This window comes from Acanthopagrus latus, chromosome 16, assembly GCF_904848185.1.
Source record: "Acanthopagrus latus isolate v.2019 chromosome 16, fAcaLat1.1, whole genome shotgun sequence".
Classification (NCBI taxonomy): Eukaryota; Metazoa; Chordata; class Actinopteri; order Spariformes; family Sparidae; genus Acanthopagrus; species Acanthopagrus latus.
In genome coordinates this window covers 25,408,006-25,428,529 of record NC_051054.1, presented here as the reverse complement: position 1 = coordinate 25,428,529, position 20,524 = coordinate 25,408,006, and the positions used below count along the sequence as shown (strand labels likewise).

General features: G+C 41.3%; 1 protein-coding gene across 3 annotated transcripts in view; it reads right to left on the bottom strand.

Annotated features, from left to right (window-relative positions):
* The window catches only part of gphna (gephyrin a), a 79,423-nt gene that overhangs the window by 44,755 nt on the left and 14,144 nt on the right, over positions 1 to 20,524 (bottom strand). For 2 of the 3 annotated variants that reach the window (XM_037125506.1, XM_037125508.1), the window contains 7 exons: positions 13,366 to 13,444; positions 13,199 to 13,256; positions 11,858 to 11,950; positions 11,570 to 11,664; positions 11,354 to 11,420; positions 8,711 to 9,004; positions 7,238 to 7,339 (listed from right to left, as the gene is read on the bottom strand). In XM_037125506.1, the coding sequence (XP_036981401.1) occupies positions 7,238 to 7,339; positions 8,711 to 9,004; positions 11,354 to 11,420; positions 11,570 to 11,664; positions 11,858 to 11,950; positions 13,199 to 13,256; positions 13,366 to 13,444 (788 nt within the window). The remainder of the gene's footprint in view (positions 1 to 7,237; positions 7,340 to 8,710; positions 9,005 to 11,353; positions 11,421 to 11,569; positions 11,665 to 11,857; positions 11,951 to 13,198; positions 13,257 to 13,365; positions 13,445 to 20,524) is intronic. The other variant, XM_037125507.1, reaches the window with a different exon arrangement.

Genomic DNA, 20,524 nt, shown 5'->3' with positions numbered 1-20,524 from the left:
TGGTGGAAGAGAGATGAGGACTTTTCCATCCAATGACTCCATCTGTAATCCCTCTGCTTTCTTTCCTGACGTCTCAATGATACCAGAGCATCTTCTGAGACGGTATGGGAAGGTTTCACTCTCTACGCCAAACTGTTCGAAGAGCTCCGGTCGGGCTAATGAGCGGTTGCTCTGGTCGTCCATAATTACATAGGCCTTTATAACCATGTCCTTTGACCCTTTGGGATAGATCTTTGCTAGGCAGATCTTTGAGCATGAGCGACCCCACTGACCTGGACCACATATTTCTGTGCAGCTTGTGTTGATTTCTGAATCACTGACTTCAGCCTCGTCCACTTCTGTCTTTTTTGGTTGCACCTCTCCCTCCCCGCCGTTCTCTTGTGACGATGGAGGAGCCTTGTCCTTTGTTTGCGGTGATGAGCCGGGATGCATAGCAGCAACGTGGTGAGTGCTTTCGCACTCCAAACATTGTACAACATACTTGCAGTCTCTGGCAAGACGGGAAGTAGACGAGCAGCATCTGAAGCATATTCCTTTCTCCTTGAGAAAAGCCTTGCGATCATCGAGGGATCTACTCCTGAATGTTTTGCACTTTTTGAGGGGGTGAGGTTTATTGCCATGCAGTGGACAGTTCTTGTTGGGGTCAAATTGAGCTGTTGACACGTCTGTCTTGTTCACATAGATGGCTTTGTTGGCACTCTTGTTGTACTTCTCTTGTTTTGTCTGGGTTGCAGAACAGCTATGGTACGAGAAGCTTGGGTCATTTCGTCTTTTGGCTTCCTGGCTCACAAAGTTGCAGAAATAGTGAAATGGGGGGGAAGCGGCCGCCATTTTGTTCTTTGTACCGCGTTCCAGATGTCAACCATTTCTCCTGAAGCTGGTATGGAAACTTTTCCACAATCGGACCAATTCCTCTAGAAGTGTCCAGATAGGCGAGGCCAGTGAGGTATCCATCTTCCTTGGCACCTTGAATCTCCTGAAGCAGGTCCCCAAGATGACGTAGTTTTATGGGGTCTTTAGCTGAAATCCTTGGAAAGTCCTCTAATCTCTGAATTACCTATTACCTCAGGGGCAGCATAGCACTCACGAAGTCTCTCCGATGCTTTGGTTAAAGCGAGACTGGGGTTGTTAACATGCACTGACCTTATGCGTCTCACCTGTTGCCCATATTCCTTCCCAAGCCATCTGGTCATGAGATCCAATTCTTGGATTGGTGTCAGTCTAACTTCGCTGGTTGCGCTGACGAGTGATGAGTACCAAGCGCAATAATTTTCTGGCTTATCGTCAAACTGGTACAGTCCTGAGCTGACAAGGTCTCGTCGAGCTAGATACTGAGCTAATGGCTCTGTTGGATTTGGCGTGACAGCGGGTTGAAAACATTGGGGGATATATGATGGCTTATCCGCATGTACGGTAAATGTAGGTCTCATAACTCCAGACTTAATCTCAATTTTAGGAGGATCAGGTAGGTTTGGTGGCAGTAAGTGCATGCTTTCTTCAGAATTTGGTTCACTGTTGTTGAACAAAAGCTGTTGTGAGACATCTCACATATCAGGTAAGTGTACTGGTAATCTCTCTGTGACGTAACCGTCGAGTGATTTTTTATCAGGTGAGTGGACAACAGATTGCGGCAAGGAGTGTTGTGAGGGAAGATGACTCTTTAGCTCAATCTGCTCTTGAACATAATCTTGGGTGCTTTCCACTTTAGCCCTCTCCGAATGTGTTCTGATTTCCTTCCCCCAACTTCAGACATCACGATTGACTGTGCCATTTCCATTACCTGTGCTTCTACTGTTGCTGCATCTGCTTCTCTTTGTAGTGTTAACACTTCCAACTGTGTCAATTCTGGTTGTTTCCACCTTCATTTCTGCTTCTCTGACAGCCTTTTCAATTTTTAATTTAGCCTCCTGTGCGGCGTATGAAGCTCTTACTTTGGCCCGAGCCCGGGCTACACTTCCAGACGACGTCGTGCTGCTCGCCACCGTGGACCTCTTGCTTCCATGGTGTGATGACATTTTGCCACATCAGACTGTGAAAGTCTGCTTTTTTACTGTAATGTTCTCTCTAGGTTGTAGCTGAACCAAAATAAACATCGAGCTAACCACTTCAATCTTCATTTCATTTCAATAAAGATGACAGAGGCGTAGAGTGGCTTTTCATCCGTTGTATTGAACTTGAAATGCATCAGTATGTGTGTGGTAAAAAAGCATTGCTTGGCTACAATCGTTGTGGGTTTAGAATGTACATCTGCAGCAGGAAACCAACTGTCTGACTGGCCATTAACGGTTTCCCAAAACAGAAAAAAAAAACGGGCGTTATATCGTCAACCCCGCGCGAAACCGGAAGTGACGTAATCGACTCCGCGCGAAACCGGAAGTGACGTCACCATAACATATATCGCTTAAAACGATAAATACAGCAGTACGAAAATACAAAAACACTTTCTTTCATAACCAGGTAAGTATATCATTAACTTATTATTTTTTCCACATAAAATACACAATTTTTTTTTAAAACAAATATAAACTCTCTAAATAAACTCCTTTTACAGGACAACACAAGCAAACAACAATTTGTATTTGTATTGTAAGTAATAAAAATGGTTTGTTAAACATATATGTGGTTTTTGAAGTAAAAAAAATCAAACTTTTTCTACTCAGATTTTAAGTTGGGTTTTTTTTGTGATTTTAGGTCCATTGTGTTAATACAGTATGTCAAAATAAAAAAATGACTCTACAGTCACACATGTGAGGTTGTGCTGAAAATAATGACACCAACGAAATAGTTTTTAAGGTGAAATATAATGGCAAAATCAAAAATAGTCAAAAACGGCCAATTATACCCTGGAATATCGGATTTCACAACAAACCTAAATACCCTGACATCCCACCTTCAAAAACAGCCTCATTTGGCCATCCATGAAAAAGCTACTTAACCGCCCACTTTTCTATACATACATTTTAATGCATATTTCCTATGGGCACTGCACTCGTTCTTTCAAATGTGGAAGTTAAAGGCAAAAATGCATTTACATCCGTTATAGTGCCACCTATAGGCCAATTTTCACAAAATTTGGCACAGAGCCTCTGGATGACTTCAGGAACAATTGACTTGAGTTTGATGTTGAAACATTTAGTTTGACTGTAATATGAAACAATATGTCTTTTTTAGCTAGCAAAAAAGATTGTTTGGTTATAAGTAGCAGATTTTTTGGAGTGCCAAAATTCTTTTGTCAATTTTTCATCAGACACATTTAGTGATTCTATGTGCAAAGTTTGAGGCAGATGGCACTTAAATTGTAGGAGGAGTTCAGAAAAGTAGGTTTTGCATATGTGGCGATTCAGCGAACGAAATTTGCAGCATAAGTGGGCATGTCAGAAAACCCAGGTCTATTCAGGGAACATATGGATATAAGGTTTGCGAATGGGTTTAAATGTATTTAAAATGTGGAAGTTACAGGCAAAAACGCAATTGCATCCATTATAGTGTCACCTAGTGGAATACATGTACAATTTTTGGTATGGAAGAACTGTGTCCTGTTCTATCTGTACCATATAAATTTAAAAGCTCTCAGCATAATAGTTTGGCTGAAATTAATGTTTGTTGTTTATCTTGTAATAATCTACACCCACAGTGACCAGTCATGACCACCTTCAAGATGTGGCCTCAGGATTGGCCCTACATCATACCGACCAAATTTCGTAAAAATCGGTGTAGCCATTCAAGGGATATAAACTTCCCATATATTTAGCGCCCCCCAATGGCCAAAATTTGCCAAATTCGGCTCATCCCTTCCCAGTGTCATGGCAACCAAGGATCTCAAATTTGGTGTTAGTAGCATTTAAACAGAACAGTTTATATTTGTATAGCTAGCTACAGAAATGTCTTCATTAATAATTTGCGCATATTTTGACAGAGAAAAAATATTAATAAATCGGGTCCAGCTGAAGAGTGTACGTGGCAAGTTTCACGCAGATCAGCCAAAATCCCAAGGAGGAGTTTGAAAAAGTAGGTCTTCCAGTTTTTGCGATTTTGCGAGGGAAAAAAAAAACCTTCTGGGTGGAAGTGGGCGTGGCCAGTGGTAAAGTGATTCAGCTCCATTCAGGGAATCTGGGGATAGTGGGTTTTTCAATGTGCGACATACAATGTGGGAGTTATAGGCAAACACGTGTTGGCCTAGGTTATGGCGCCTCCTGCAGGTGGATACATGTAGTTTTTTGTGTCTGAGGTACGTGCAGGTGTCTGGAACAACCCTCCAACTGCCATCCACCATCCCTTGCACGGTTTAGCCTGCAGCACCACCTTTAGCCGGAGAAAAATAAAAATAATCAAAGCTGCAAGCAGCGATGAACAGGCCCTCGCAGGACGGAATGTGCGCTCACCTGCTACTTGCATGTCACAATGAGGAGAAAACAAGCAGTAAAACTTCATGACAATCGGACAACATTTGTGTGACTTCCTGTGTTCAGTGGGTGGCGCTATGGATATGACACAGTTTTGATGCACAGATAAATGCAGGGCTCCTCCCTCTACATTCCTGAGAGATTTGGCACGGACATTGAATGGTGAAGTTATGAGGACTTGATGCTTCATGGCAAAGGATTTATTCTATTCAGTGCGACTCCGTCTACATTCCTGAGAGATTTGGCAGAGATAGAAAATTTTATGAAGAAGTTATGAGGACTTCATGGCGAAGGATTTTAATGGAGGGGACCGCCAAGGCCAGTAGGATACCATAGGATAACGATTTTCCTAGCATGTCATTGGCATGGTCTGAGGAGTGTACTGACTGACTATGAAGTCTGTGGTGTCCAACCTGTAGGAGGAAGACATCAAAGTATGATGTACGGCAATATTTCAAGATGGCAGCCAAATTCAAAATGGCCGACTTTGTATGGCTGCGTAGATGTCTTCAGGGCGAGACTGTCTACATGTATGAGTAATTTGGTGGAGATGGGGTATTGCATGTGGAAGTTATAAGGTGTTGCTCCTTGACAGCGAAGGAAAAAAAATGTCGGAAAATAACGAATAAGAGGAGTCATTTGAAAAACAGGTTTCCTGCTCGGGCCCTAAAAGTCCTTACAATTACAATAGTGTTCCTGGCACCGCTGGTCCTAGGAAACACGTCCCTATTGTTTGTCTAAGGATTATTAGGGCCCGAACAGAAAACCTGCAAGTACCCTATTATTTTTCAAATTATTCTTTATCTATTAGGGCCTGAGCAGGTAGACCTGTGAGGTCCCTATTGTTTTTCTAAGGATTATCATTATTATTAGGGCCCGAGAAGGGAACCTGCCAGGTCCCTATTGTTTTTTCGAATAATTATTAGGGCCCGAGCAGGGAACCTGCAAGGACCCTATTGTTTTTCAAATGATTCTTTATTTTTTGGCACTGATGAAGGGTTTACCGATCCGCCACTAGGTGGCGCTCTGGTGGCTGACTGATTTAATATTTGGCAGCGTGCCCACACCATAACACTTATGGAAATGAAATTCTTAGAGGTGTTATAGAATGGCCGCTGTGACTTCCACACCAAAAAGGACCAGCAGGTGGCGGTATTTTCAATGCAATAGAGTTTTTAGCCCATAACTCCCACATAATGTGTCACACATTGTTAAACCTTATATCTCCATGTTCCCTAAATTCAGCTGAATTATTTGGTTAAATAATAAATTTCATTCGCAAAATTGCGACAAATGCAAAACGTAGGCAATTTGACCAATCTGCACTCAACTTTGCGTGAAGCATCTGTGGACCCTCCTGACAAAAAGTTATCAAAAGAATTTTGATAGTCCATAAAACGCCCGAAATATAAAACAAATTCCTGCAGATTGTGTTGAAAGCAGACAATCTTGCACATCTTTACGAAATACCGTCTGATTATCAAGTAAATGTTCATAATTGTGTTCCATGGACTGATGGGGCTTTGAGTAAAATTTGGTGCAAATCGGCCAGTAGGTGGCGATCTGGTCGCAGTCTAATTAGTTTAAATGGAAAGTAAATGGGAAAATCTTAAAATCCTCTTCAAAACTCATAGACTTTCAACCTCTTCTTGTGCTTCATGCTTTTAGTTACAGCTACCATTCCACCTTTTAAAGAGTCAGAAGACCTTGAACTGTTGGGCATATATTCAGTTATTAAAAACCTTTTACGGTTATCAAATTATCACAGTTTTAGTTTAAAGGATTTTTAGGCAATCTTCTGATTTCGTAATGGATGTGTATTGCAATGAGCTACTGTGCGTGACATCATCACTAGAGTGTAGAGCAGCTGGAAGAACTGGAGAAAAAAAATTCTTCAGCTTGATTTGGATCCCACGTTTTACTTCACATACACACTATATACATAGAAATGCAGGGAAATCTTGTTGTCTTTCAGCTGGTCTTATTCCAGATGTAGGACTTACACTTTTGGCTGCAGAAGTCGTACAGCGACTAGCACTCCAGCAGCTCCCCCCTAAGTGCAATGTTAATTTTGAGCCTAAATTTCTGGAGGAGAGCAGACGGTACCTGTTTTGTCTCTCGCTCTGCCATCCTCATTTTTCACTCGACACAAAATAAAAAAAACTATCACAGAGTTCAGGAATGTCTCCTGTGACTAAATATATAAATAGTTTGGTGATAACCATTACCTTTTTTTCAAAAATTGCAGGAGGTTGGGGAGATGTTTTCCCTTTCATTCTTATGGGGACATTTTCAGCTTTGGCCCCGTTAATGCTCCAGCATATGTGCAGCTAGAGAAACTGTTCACCTTTTTAAGCTCTTTCAGCCCTCTTACTTTTCAGCTCTTCTGCCTACAGAGAATGTCCAAAGCTTGGGATCATTTTATGCTTAAAAAAGATGATAACAAAGTGCAATGTGTCCACTGCAAAGCAGATGATGTAGGTATGACTAGATATCATGTTAAGATATGTAAACTAATTTGTGTTAAATTGCAAGAGTGTAATAGCCTCTCACAGTACACAGCTGAGAAGACTTCTTCTCTTCTTCACCTAGAGCAAGCTGATACAGAGATTGTTATCCGTGTATGAAGAACAGAATTGTGTGACTGACAGATGACGAACGGACTGGAGACAGAAGAGGACAGGTGTGTTATGGTGGGTGGGTGAGAGAGAGAGAGAGAGAGAGAGAGAGAGAGAGAGAGAGAGAGAGAGAGAGAGAGAGAGAGAGAGAGAGAGAGAGAGAGAGAGAGAGAGAGAGAGAGAGAGAGAGAGATTATGAGTGTGTGATTGTCTCACCTGCAGGTCATGGCTACAGGAACAAGTGAAATGAGTGGGAGGGGCGGGTGTGCTTCTGGGCAGGTAGGGACCTCCCTTAGACATGACCACGGCATGGCTAGTCTGATGGGCACACACACATGCATGCGGGTGTGGGCACGAACAAACGGACAACCAAAAACGTGTCCCCACAGACAGAAAGGTGAATGAGATGAAATGAAATGGTCTGGTTAAGAAATAATACATGGAAACTCTGATGCAATAACTGCTCCATACAGTAGACCACATCTAAATATTCAAAAAATCTGGAGGTTTTTGAAATTGGAAGGACCACATTCACACCTGAATTGACATGTTCATATGTTATCTAGTTAATGACATCTGAACATTGGCCTTTCCATTTTACCTGTAGGCTACTGCCCCAGTTAAATGTACTTTCATTCTTACAATGTTTTTTCTTGATAAAAATAATCTGTGAAGAGTGGTCTCATTTCCCTGCCTTCTTGATCAGCCCCTTGTGGTTGGCTGCAGTACAGGACACCAAATCCAGCCCCTCAGTGTTCGTGGACAGGGCATGGGTCTAACTAAAAACTGCAAGGACACATCAAATTCATTTTCACCAGATGGTTTCTGTCATTTTGGGTTGTTCTTATCACTCTAATGTTTGTGCAAGTGTTTAGTTTTCTGAAAAATGTAGTTGTAATTAGTTATCTTATTCTAAAAATAGGACAAAATGTTAAAATTGAGCATACAGGTGTATTGCAGAACTCGATATAATATCATGTATATCTGTCACATGTTGTTAGTTGCTTGACAATGCATAGGTGAATAACAGTGTGTATATAGATAATGTTATATATTGGCAAAAGTTTTGCATTACAACATTTGAACGTAATTTAAATATGAAAAATGATAAGGAAGCAAATTCGAATGGGATTATTGAGGAAGACTGACAGCACTCATAGGAGCCTTGCAGAGTTTTGTATTCACATTCCAGTCACCAACAACTCAATGTTTGTATTGGCAAGGCGGGAGAAATGTGTTAAGTGTATGACACAGCGCATTCTGCATGCATTAGGGTTCTACACGCAGATCTTAGTACCATCTGAAAATGGGGACTAAACATCTCATGTTTGGGCTTGCAAGTAACACACCATGATATAAATGGGCTCATTTTCCAGCAAACTTTTTCAAGCAGTCACTGGAGCACTACTCAAGCACTAGTTCATAAAGTAATTTTTTTCTTCAAGTAAAAAAAGAGGTAAAAAGACAGTATGTTTAAGATTTTCTGAAATGCCACTAACGTGTGTTTTTTATTTGGAGTCCTGCAACAGCCTATGTTATTTGAGCAGCAGTTGCCTATAGTGCAGTGGCTGCCTATAGTACAGTAGCTGCGATGACCTAATTTCCCCACAGGGATCATTAAAGTTTCATCTATCAAATTTCCAGCTACAGCAGCCACATTGGTTGTGGTTTCTCCTTTTGAGTAGTTACCTTTGCAGCGATGGCAGCTGCGGTGATGTGGGAGGACCCATGCTGGTGATGGTGGTGGTTGAGTGCATGTCGACCTCTCCTCCTGTCTTCCTCCTCATCCTCCTCTTCCTCACACTGGGTGCCACGCTCCATGGTGTGCATGTTACTGTGTGTGTTGGTATGTGTGTTGGCCAGTAGGGGAGAAGGGGAGGGCAGCTGTTCCAGAGCTGCATGTGTGGCTTTTACTCCGACTGTGGCTTCGCGCAGCAGGTCAATAGCATGGGGCAAAGCAGGCAGGATGAACTGAAAACACTCCTGAAGAAAACCACACAGAGCACTTTCAAATTGCTACCAAACACGATATTACACAAACAGTAAGAGGAAGCTTGGACCCAGTCATTAACCACTGTTGTAAGCACTAGCAGGAACAAAGTATTTCAGACCACTTCACTTTCACAACCTTTTTTAAATTGTTTTTATGCTGCATTTTTATGCTATATTCATTGAAACTCACTTTTTAGTATTCTGACCCATTGCTATGACAAACTCAATTTAGCTCAGGTGGCAATGTTTCTTTACCATCTTTGAAATGTTTTCACATCTTGACTGGAGTCCAGCAAATTAAGCTGATTGGACTTGATTCGGACAGGCACACACCTGTCAGGCCTGGCATCAGGCCTGCAAGCTGACATTGCAAATCAAGGAAAAAAAACCTGCCATATGGTTAAAGTTACTGCCTTTGAAGATCAGACACATACAAAATAATGTCTACTGCACTGACATTAGCAAGAGTGCACGTTCCTCCATAATTCTTAAATGGAAAAAATTTGGAACTACCAGGAGTCCAATAGCCAAACCAAACCAATCAAGGAAAATGGCCTTAGTGGAGAGGTTGCCGAGAGCCTGATGGCCACTTTAGCTTTTAGCTTGAACAAGAGTGGCCAGACAGAAGCATCTCCTCAGTCAATGACACATGAAATCCTTCTTTAATTATGAAGAAAATACCCCACAGGACTCAGACTATGAAAAACAGATTCTGTGGTCCAAAACCAAGATAAAAATGTTGTTTCAACTAAGTACTGAACTAAAGGTTGGAATACTTATGAGTACCTTTATGACATTTTCTAGCTCAGATAAACTCACACTACACAACCTGTTTAGCACCTTACAAACAACCAGGGGTACAATGAGAGTGAATATAAAGTTGTTGTTCATGAAGTGACCAGCAAAACAACTCCAAATGAATGCTGATTTTTCTCCATGTCTGCTAGTTGTGTAATGACTGTTTTATAATATCAGGATATGTCAGTAGGGCTGTGAATCTCTGGTAATCCTATGATTCAATTTAATTCTTGGGAGTGCAGTCTGATTGAGCATCAGGTCAAATTTTTCTCAATGTGTATTATCAATTGAATATATAGATATGGGAGCACTATTGCACTTTTGCTCCAGTTTACTGTGTGCTAAACCATAATTTAGGGATCTTAATCTGCTGAAATACGATATGAAACACAACTGGAAATGAAGATAAACAATCGGCAGCCTTTTGATGTGAAAACAGCAATAATTAATTAATCAATCAATCAATCAATCAATCAATCAATCAATCTGAAGGCATGCATGTGTGTACCATTGTGAATACATTCTGAATCATGGTAGACAAAATAAGGAGGTGTGTTATGCTGTGTTATTAAGCTGAACTGTGAGCTCCAAGGATCCACTGTTGTACAAGACACTGAGTAGAAGCAAGGTTTTTGTGTTCAAACAAAGGTTTTTTCTTCACCACAGTTTGTTTAACATGTTGAATGATGGGCTGTGTGTGTTTGTAAGATTGTTAATTGTTGTTTACGTAACGTCATAACGTTTCATGACAGCGTAAAAAGTGTTCACAAACATGTTGCAAATTATCAAAATATAAAAGAAATACTCGCAACCAATGCCTTGTTTGAAGATGAACTTCAAGATAACTCTAGCCTGTGCACACTTAAATTGTCCAGATGCTGCACTACAAGTGCAGTTTAGACCCTTCAGTTTTGGCTCAGTCAACATCATGATACTAATTAACATTCAGAAAGATTTGACCATTGTGAATATGTTCTGAATCGTGGAAGATACGAATGACAATTGTTATGTGAATGTTTTCTCCTGCCCCTATATGTCAGTATTGTGTTTTCGACTTGTTCCACCGCTCTCAATTGGCATACTTAAGAACTTTAATTTGAAATGTTTTTAAGTTGCAACGACCATTTCAAATGGAGCAATCCACTATTTTCTGTCCAGAATTGCCAACCGTATAGCAATGATAAAAACACCAAATCACTGTTGCACTTTGGTTAAATGACATAAATCTAATTTTCCTTCTGATTAATTTTTGGTCTCTAAAATTGATACCATGCACAGAATAAAAGAGCAAAAATATATTCTAAAGGTAAGACGAAGCAATGGTTTGCAGTCCCCATAAAGTCTAAAGTCCAAAACACATGGCCCACAAAAGTGATTATGCATTCTTTACCAAATTAAATGAAACTTCAAATCCTATTACAATTAGTAGGCCAGGTACTCGTAATAAATAATAGATCAATAAACTATTTTATTCCTAGTCTAGTCTCATAAATCTAGTCAAGACATATTAGATTAAAACACAGTTAAGTCAAATAATCCTACCTGAGAGCCCTTCTTGCTCCCTGGCAGGTTAATGATCAGAGTTTTACCACGTATACCACAGACTGGCCTGGAGACAATGCAGTAAAAAGGAGATTAGTAAAGAGACAATACCATGTCGCAAAGCTGGTTAAAATGACACAGATTAGCACTATACCCTCTGGTGAAGACAACAAGTTTAACTAACTGACAGTGAATTAAGTAGTGAAAAGTCTTCACCTGGACAGCATGCCTAGAGGTGTGACGTTAAGTGATCCCATCAGCATGGCCAGAGCCATGCCCGGAGCCTCTCGCTCTATCACCTCCCTGGTGGCCTACAACTCAAAACACCAGAACTCCATTAGTTGCAAGATTTAAAGCACTTTATGTCCCAAAGAATTTTGAAGAAATGTATAATAAATAGGCAGGGTTCAGGCAGGGTTTGCTGGTTTAGTCTCCAAATCCAGTTGTCCACCTGTATCATGGCAATTATTAAGTTTTGCCATCAGTGGCTCCCTTTGTTTGTACCTCAGGTGTAACATCTCTTGGTGCAAAGCCAGTTCCTCCAGTAGTGAGAATGAGATTCAGCTCCAGTTCATCACACCACTCCAGAAGAGTTTCCTGTACATATGGAAAACACACACATACGTTTACAAATGCACCATGTATTAACTTACCTGCAACATTTGGCAGCTGCAATGGATAAACACACTTTCCTTCAAAGAAACATGTGGGTTTAAACTCCAGTGATGACAAACATCTGCCCTGCTCAAATGCCCCTGCCAGCTCCAAGTTGTTGCTCTGTATCTCAAGGAATTTATTTCAGCTTTTAACCACAGACAGTCGTATTCATTCAGTCAAAGGCAAAAAAAGCATTGAAATGAAGAATAATGACTGACTAAATGTTGGATGATAGATGGATGATCACCGTCAACTGCTAATAAAACTTGTGAGCCAGACAAGCACAGATTCAGGAGTGATGTAAGGAGGAATTTATCACTAGCCATTTTTAGACAGGGCACCAAGCCACCAATTTGGCCGTACTTTTGGTGGCTCGGTCTGCAGTTTTAGACAGAGGCCGGCAAATCACCCAGATTAAAGGTCTGTTTTGATCCGCAGATTTTCCGCTTCGGAGGGTACACTTATTTCAGCCTCGCCCGCTATTTAAAAACGAGGCGTCAATGTGCCGGCCTCTGCGTGAGATGGACGGAGGTGTCAATGACCTGCACTGTTGTGCCACCCACAGCTGGGGAGTTTTAAAACCAAGAAACAGCTGATTACAGCAGTCAGTCCATCATTTCATCCACGGACATTAAGATGAGCAACTAGACAGCCGCAGAGATCCAGGAGATGCAGCGTCTCCTTGGTCTCTGCAGCTGTTTGGTTGCATTAGCTAGGAACGGTTGCTACTTTCAAATTAAAAGCCCCGCCACTAAGTACCCAGTTCTAAACTGCAATGGGGTGCAATGTAAAGCTCTTATTTTGAAGACAAATTCTTGTCACTGTTCACAGCCCAACTTCGAGCCTCACGTCACGTCACATGTTTAAGCCTACCTCAGAGGCGGCTTTTAGAAAAGGAGGAATATTACGCCTTCGTTTTAGAAAGACAGGCCAGCACATTGCCACCCTTACCTTGGAGCAAATGTGCTGCCTTTTCCACCTAAAAAGGGATACTGTTTTCATTCAGTGTTGAGGTACCATAGGTTGTATCTTGGTTATCAAGTGTGTCTTCTTCTATGACAGATAAAAATAAATTAAAAATTGAGTAAATGAGTTACTGTCAGTATAGACAGTTTTCAAAGCACACTGGTACCTATAAGTGAATGGCAGTGAGGTGGCTGCTAGTGAACTCAAAGCAAGGAGATGTACCTTGATTTCATCAATCTCATCTGGAACGATCTTGTAGGCTCCTATGACTCCTCCAAGCCTGCATAATGTGACAAAGATATGGAAAGTATAATGTAAGTGTACCTGCATGTGTGTGCATTGTATTTGTCAATGTGTGTGTGTAGACCATAGACACTGTGCAGACTCACAGAGAGGGATCATGGACAAGGTCCTTCAGGTTGACTCCACTCCTGTCCTCAGCTAAGTTCTTGAAACAGCTGTCACTGACTGATGAGGAGAGAGATTTAAGTTACACAACAGAACAAATCTGACAGGATCTGACAGATTTTACTGAATATATATATACTGTATTTAAAACTATAATTCACACGTAACAGTTGTATGCCTCCACATGAGTCAAACTGCAGTTTACATCAGAGGTGTGGAAATTTGTCGACGTGGAAGATTCTGCAGCGAGGTAGAGACTGAGAGTCTGAAGCTTATGCTGATTTTGGATTGTTCGGCCACAGCTGGACATTAAAGGAATACTGCGACATTGCTCCAATGCAACACACATGAATTGTTGCTGGACATTAGATTAATGTTATTTATGTAGGTGGTATGTTGGAGGAAGGCATAGATAATGTGTGAGTAAAAGAAAGTGGAAAAAAACAACTTCCAAAGTTTTTTGTTTTTTTAAATGACATGTCAGATTTTATGAACTTGCTGTGAAGCATGAACTGGACGAGACCCACACTGGACATGACTCCCGCCTCACATCGATTATAATAATATTAGCCATTTTCAGCAAAAGCTCACGCCTGCAGCTCTAAATAATAACTGTAACAGCAAGCCCAGCAAACAGCCAAGATCTGAGGAGGTGTTATCAACTTTGCCATCCATGTCTGTGTGCAGAAGGGTCAATAAATGCCTTATCTGTAAGATGCTATGTGAAAACAATATTATTGCAGATAACAACAAACGTGTAAGGCACTGCAGATGGATGAATGTTTCGTTTTTGTGATGTTCTACTTCGTAGACTGCTGTAGCTTGATTGTTGGAAAGACTTTCTGAATGTGAGGGGAATCTAAATGATGGAAAAGCAGCCATGTGCAGCAATATAGATAATTAATTATGCCACATACTGAGATGCATCTCAGTGCATTGAGAATCTTTTATATTTGAATCGCTGAAACCTGCAATTGAGTTTTGCAATCAAATCGAGTTGTGAGGCCAGTGTAAATTCCCAGACATATATATGCAGTGAATACTTTGAAGGAATTTAATTCAGAGGTAGTAAGGATACTTACTACTAGCCACTATTGCTGCATTGTGAAATGAAACCACCCAGATTAAAGATAATATGTGCCACTAACGATGCCCGTATACAAACAGTGTATACCGTGCTGAGAGGCGAACTGGCTACAACTAAAGAAGAACTGCAGACTTCCATTACAGCCCTGGAGAAAACCGCAACCTCACACGCTCGAGGAGGCACAACATCTGAGTCATCGAAGTCTGAGACTGGACTGAGGGACCCAGGCCGAGAGACTTGATCGTCAGGTTGCTGCAAGATGTGCTGCCCCTGGATGAGAAACCTCTCATTGATAGAGCGCTCCGGACCCTCCGAAGGCAACCCAAACCTCGTGAGCCACCTAGAACCTTTGTACTGAGGCTACACTACTTGTACACGCTTAAGGACATCCTACGCAAGGCAGCGAAACAGCTCTACCACGGTGATAAAAGGATCCAAACTGCCCGTCTGCCATGGCTAAAAAGAGGGCATTATTCAACCACACCAGGGAGCTGCTACGGGGCAGACCCGGGGTCAGGTATGGCCTTTTCTATCCTGCCAGACTCCTGATAACCCACAACAGCACGCAGATCTCGTTCATATCTGCCAAAAAAGCAGAGGAATATGCCGAACGCCTCTCGGCATCAATCTCGACTGAAACAAAACAGGAGGACACTTAAACTAATGTAATGACTGCTGATGCGGAAGATCAAGATATTCAGAGAAGTGGTTATGTACTCGAGCTTACTAGTTAGCTCTTATGGCTAGCGCTAGCACAACACTAGCTGTCACCTATTCACATGAGTTACACACTCATACACATACACAGCTGGTGCCTCATCATCTGACTGTAAATCCCCCACTCTCATTAGAAGAATAATTGGAAAATGTTATGTCCTGCCTCATACAGCTCAAGGTTTGCACTGTTACTGATTTTTACTGATATCTTATTTAGAGCCTTAACAACTGTTCAAGTTCTCTAAAGTGTGGAAATGGCTCACTGTTATTGAAAGTTATCCAATGTGTTATTGCCTCCTTTAATTCATAATGGTTATTGTTACAGATGTTTACAATGTCAGTTCTCAGTTTGGAGTTGCAGCTCACTTAAGTTTTTGGTCACATATATTTAAACAATTTTTTCTTCTTTTGATATAGACAATGCAAATCCCCACCCTGGGAGAAAATCGGATCACAGTTTTCCCTCTTAGATATGTACATTGGATATACGGGTATACATATATGTTTAGGTTTGTGGGCCTGTGTATGTTTATATTTGTGTATGTGTTTGTGCGTGTGTGTACGTGTAGTTCTGTATATGTGTGTATGTCCATGGATCCTATATTACTGTGACACTCTAATCATATTTTCTTCTTTCATTAAACTACTCAAAATTTTGTGTAAGTTATCAAGCTATGAGATCAAAGATAGGAGTTAGCATCAGGCCACCAGAAGGTGTGGGGAAGTAATTTCAGTCACTGGTATATTTGTACTTACTTCCTTAAGAAGGCTTGCGCCACATTAACTTTGAATTGGCTAGAGTAGTTTTGTTTTCATTTGTTACTATGGGGACTGGGCTGACCTTGATAACGGCTGTGGGGCGGACTGGGGTAGAGGGGAGGGGAGGAATAGGAAGACCATTCACTCAAATCCTACACATTGACAGATATTGTCAATACAGATACTGTACCGATCACAGATTCCTGATGTATGATAGGTGAAACAATTACAGCAGAGGAATGAAGGGTCTCACATTTTCCAGTTGGAATGTACGCAGGATTAACAACGCAGTCAAGAGGTAAAGTTCTGACCCACCTTAAGTCACTGACCTCAGACATTATGTTTTTACAGGAAACTCACTTGAAGAGTGGCTCGCATGGCAGGTTAAAAGCAAATTGGCTAGGGGAAGTTTACCTCTCAAACTTCTCATCAAAAGCAAGAGGTGTGGCCATTCAGCTGAGAAAAGGTGTGCCCTTTTTTACAGAAAAAAACAATCACTGACAAAGAGGGCCACTACAATATAGTAATTGATGAAATCCATCTCCCTCACTCTAGTAAATATATGCTCCCAGCATAGATAACCCCATATTCTTTCAGAAGGTTCTTTCACTGATACCAGACATCTCACAAACACACTTGATAATAGGGGGTGACTTTAATACTGTCCTTGACACTTATCTTGATAGATCGTCCACGAAGAGACTCCCAAGAAATGCCTCTCGTGAATTTTTAAATACGTTCATTAATAACAATTAATGTACTGGATATATGGAGAGCGATGAACCCTTCAGGTAGGGACTATTCATTGTATTCACCTGTACACAACTCCTACAGTAGGGCAGACTACTTCCTGGTGGATGCTAGACTCATACCGTCCATACTGAATGCTAAATATCACAGCACTGTGATTTCAGATCACAGCCCACTCACCTTTTCGCTGTGTTCAGATCATGTAGATAAGACGCACGCCTCTTGGAAATTGAATTTGCACTTTCTCACTGAAATTTTTTTTCGTTGATACATAAAATACCAGATTTCGTTATACTTTGAAATGAATGACAACCCTGATACCTCTCCCTCCATCCTCTGGGAAGCATTCAAAGCTTACATAAGAGGCTGTATCATCTTGTCGGAGGCTTCTAGGCGGAAAGAAAATAAGACCAAATGAAAAGGATTAGAAGATCAGATTAAAGCTGCAAGCAGCGATGAATGGGCCCTCGCAGTCCACGCGCGTCAGGGCTTGTTCTCGCAACACCTTCCACTGTGGAAGTCATTCCTTTATAATTCGGTGGCCTGCAGTTGCCAGTATCAAATAATGTACGCTGAAGTCAGAAAAACTGTGTGAACTGCTGCATGATTCCCTGGACAAAGGCTGAGTTGAAGGCACGCTTCTGGAGCTGGCTGAGGAGAATGTCCACATGAGGCATGATGCAAGAAATAGTTTCAAGAAGAAGCTGAAAGTATCATCCTCCAGTAGGCTCAAACTACCGATGGTTTCAATACACTGGATGATGTCACCTTTGTGCTCAAACACAGTATTCACGGCACGGATGTGGAAGTTCCATCTTACTGTGCTTTCTCTTAGGAGTCTGTGTGCCACCACTCTATCAAGCACACTGGTTCTCTTGGGAGATCTTGAAAAAAATCCAGAGAATCCGGCCAGGTCACAGAAGAACCGATTAACTGGGATGTGCTGCATGATGAAAGCTGAAAAGTAAGAGGGCTGAAAGAGCTTAAAAAGGTGACCAGTTTAAAAAAAAAAAAATTGTTATCACCAAAATATTTATATATTGAGTAACAGGAGACATTGCTGAAATCTGTGGTGTCATTTTTTATTTCTGGAAAGTGAAAAATGACAATGGCAGAGCGAGAGACAAAACAAGTACTGTCTGCTCTCCTCCAGAAACCTAGGCTCAAAATTAACATTGTGGCTTATGGGGGTGTAAGTCCTACATCTTAAATAGGACCATCAGCTGAGAGCCAACAAGATGCCTTATATTTCTATGTATGCAGTGTCTATGTGAAGTAAAAGATGTGGAATCCAAATCAAGCTGAAGATAATTTTTTCTCCAGTTCTTACAGCTGCTCTACACTCTAGTGATGTTATCACCCCCTCTAGCTCACACAATACACACCCATTATAAAATCAGAGGACAGCCTAAAAATCCTTCAAACTAAAACTGTGATGATTTGAAAACCTTAAAAGATTTTAAAAAACTGAATACATTCCCAACAGTTCAAGGTAAAAGTCGATGAGTTTTGAAGAGGATTTGAAGATTTTCCCACTTACTTTCCATTCACACTAATTAGACTGCGACCAGAGCGCCACCTGTTGGCCGATTTGCACCAAATTTTACACAAAGACTCATCAGTCCATGGAACACAATATGAACATTTACATGACAATTGGACAGTATTTTATAAAGATATGCAACATTGTCTGTTTTCAACACAATGTACAGGAATTTGTTTAATATTTTGAGCGTTTTATGGACTATCAAAATTCTTTTGATATCTTTTTGTCAGGAGGGTCCCCAGATGCTGCAGGCAAAGTTTGGTGCAAATTGGTAGAATTGTCTAGGAAGAGCTCGAAAAAGTATTCAGCTGACTTGAGGGAACACGTAGATATTCAGTTGTTAACATTGTGCAACATTGTGCTGGAGTTATGGGCTAAAAATGCTTTTACATTGAAAATAGCGCCACCTGCTGGCCATTTTTGGTATGTAAGTCACAGGGGGCATTCTATAACACCTCTATTAATTTCATTTCCATAAGTGTTATGGTATGGGCACAGTGCCAAATATTAAATTAGACGGTCACCAGAGCACCACCTAGTGGTGGATCAAGTTTCGTGCAAATCGGTAAAATCGTCTGGGAGGGGTTAGAAAAAGTAGGTTTTCAACATTTCGCAAAGGCTCTTGAATGTGCGACAAAGTATGTGGGAGTTATGAGCCAAAACGCACTTTTTATAACAGGACCACCTAGTGGTGGAAATTCAGAACGACAATAGATGATAAAAATCTTCGCCAGGTGTGACTTTATTCCAAGTTTGGTGAGTTTTGGGGTATGTTCAGGCAGTGAAAAATGCGATCATTTGAGACAAAGAAAAAAAAATCCTTAGAAAAACAATATGGACCTCGCAGGTTCCCTGCTTGGGCCCTAATAATAATTAAAGCTGCAAGCAGCGATGAACGGGCCCTCGCAGGCCGCGCGTGTCAGGCTGTGGTGCCGCTGGAATGCACACTCACCTGCAGCTTGCGTGTCATGATGGGGTGAAAACACGCTGTAAACGTCATGTCAATCGGATGATGTTTGTCTGGCTTCCTGTGTCCAGTGGGTGGCGCTACGGATATGACACAGGTTTGATGCATAGATATATTCAGGACGACTCCGTCTACATTCCTGAGAAATTTGGTGGAGATGGGAAATTGTGTGTTGAAGGTATAAGGACTTGATGGTTCACAGCAAATGAGAAAATGGTCACGCCCACTAGGTATGACATAGCCAAAAGCTTTCAACAACTTTTGATCTTCAAAGCATGAGGATGATATTGAGTGAATGTGAAGACTGTGGGGTTAAATCTCTAGGAGGAAATAATCTTTGAACGAGGCATGACACTGACTTTCTGTGTCCAGGGGGTGGCGCTATGGATATGACACAGTATTGATGCACAGATATATTCAGGGCGACGCCCTCTAAATTCCTGATAATTTGGTGTAGATGGAAAATTGTATGTCGAAGTTAGAAGGACTTGATGCTTTACGGCGAAGGATTTAAATGAGCATCACCAGCATGGCCAGCAGGTATGACGTAGGAGAAATCTTTTCATACCGTTTCACCTGCAAGGTCAGACGATAATACTGACTGACTTTGAAGTCTGTGGTGTTGAATTTGTAGGAGGAGGTTGTGAAACTGAGGTACACAAATATTTCAAAACGGCTGCCAAAAACAAAATGGCCGACTTAGCATTGATGTGTAGACCTATTCAGGGCGACACCATTTACATTCCTGAGAAATTTGGCGGAGATGGGAAATTGTATGGTGAAGTTAGACGGACTTGATGGTTAACGGTGAATGAGAAAATGGTTTTCACTGTCACACGCACCAGGTATGATGTAGCAAAAAGCTTTCAACAACTTTTGATCTTCAAGGCATGAGAATGATATTGAGTGAATGTGAAGACTGTGGTGTTAAATCTCTAGGAGATCATTTTTGAAAGAGGCATGACACTGACTTCCTGTGTCCAGTGGGTGGGGCCATGGATATGACACAGTATTGATGCACAGATATATTCACAGCGACGCCCTCTACATTTCTGAGTAATTTGGTGTGGATGGGAAATTGTATGTCAAAGTTAGAGGGACTTGATGCTTTATGGCAAAGGATTTAAATGGGCGGTACCACCACGGCCAGCAGGTATGACGCAGGTAAAAACTTTTCATAACGTTTCAAATACAAGGTCAGATGATGATACTGGCTGACTGTGAAGTCTGTGGTGTTGAATCTGTAGGAGGAGGGCATGAAATTATGAGGTACGGAATTATGTCAAAATGGTGGCCAAATTCAAAATGGCCGAC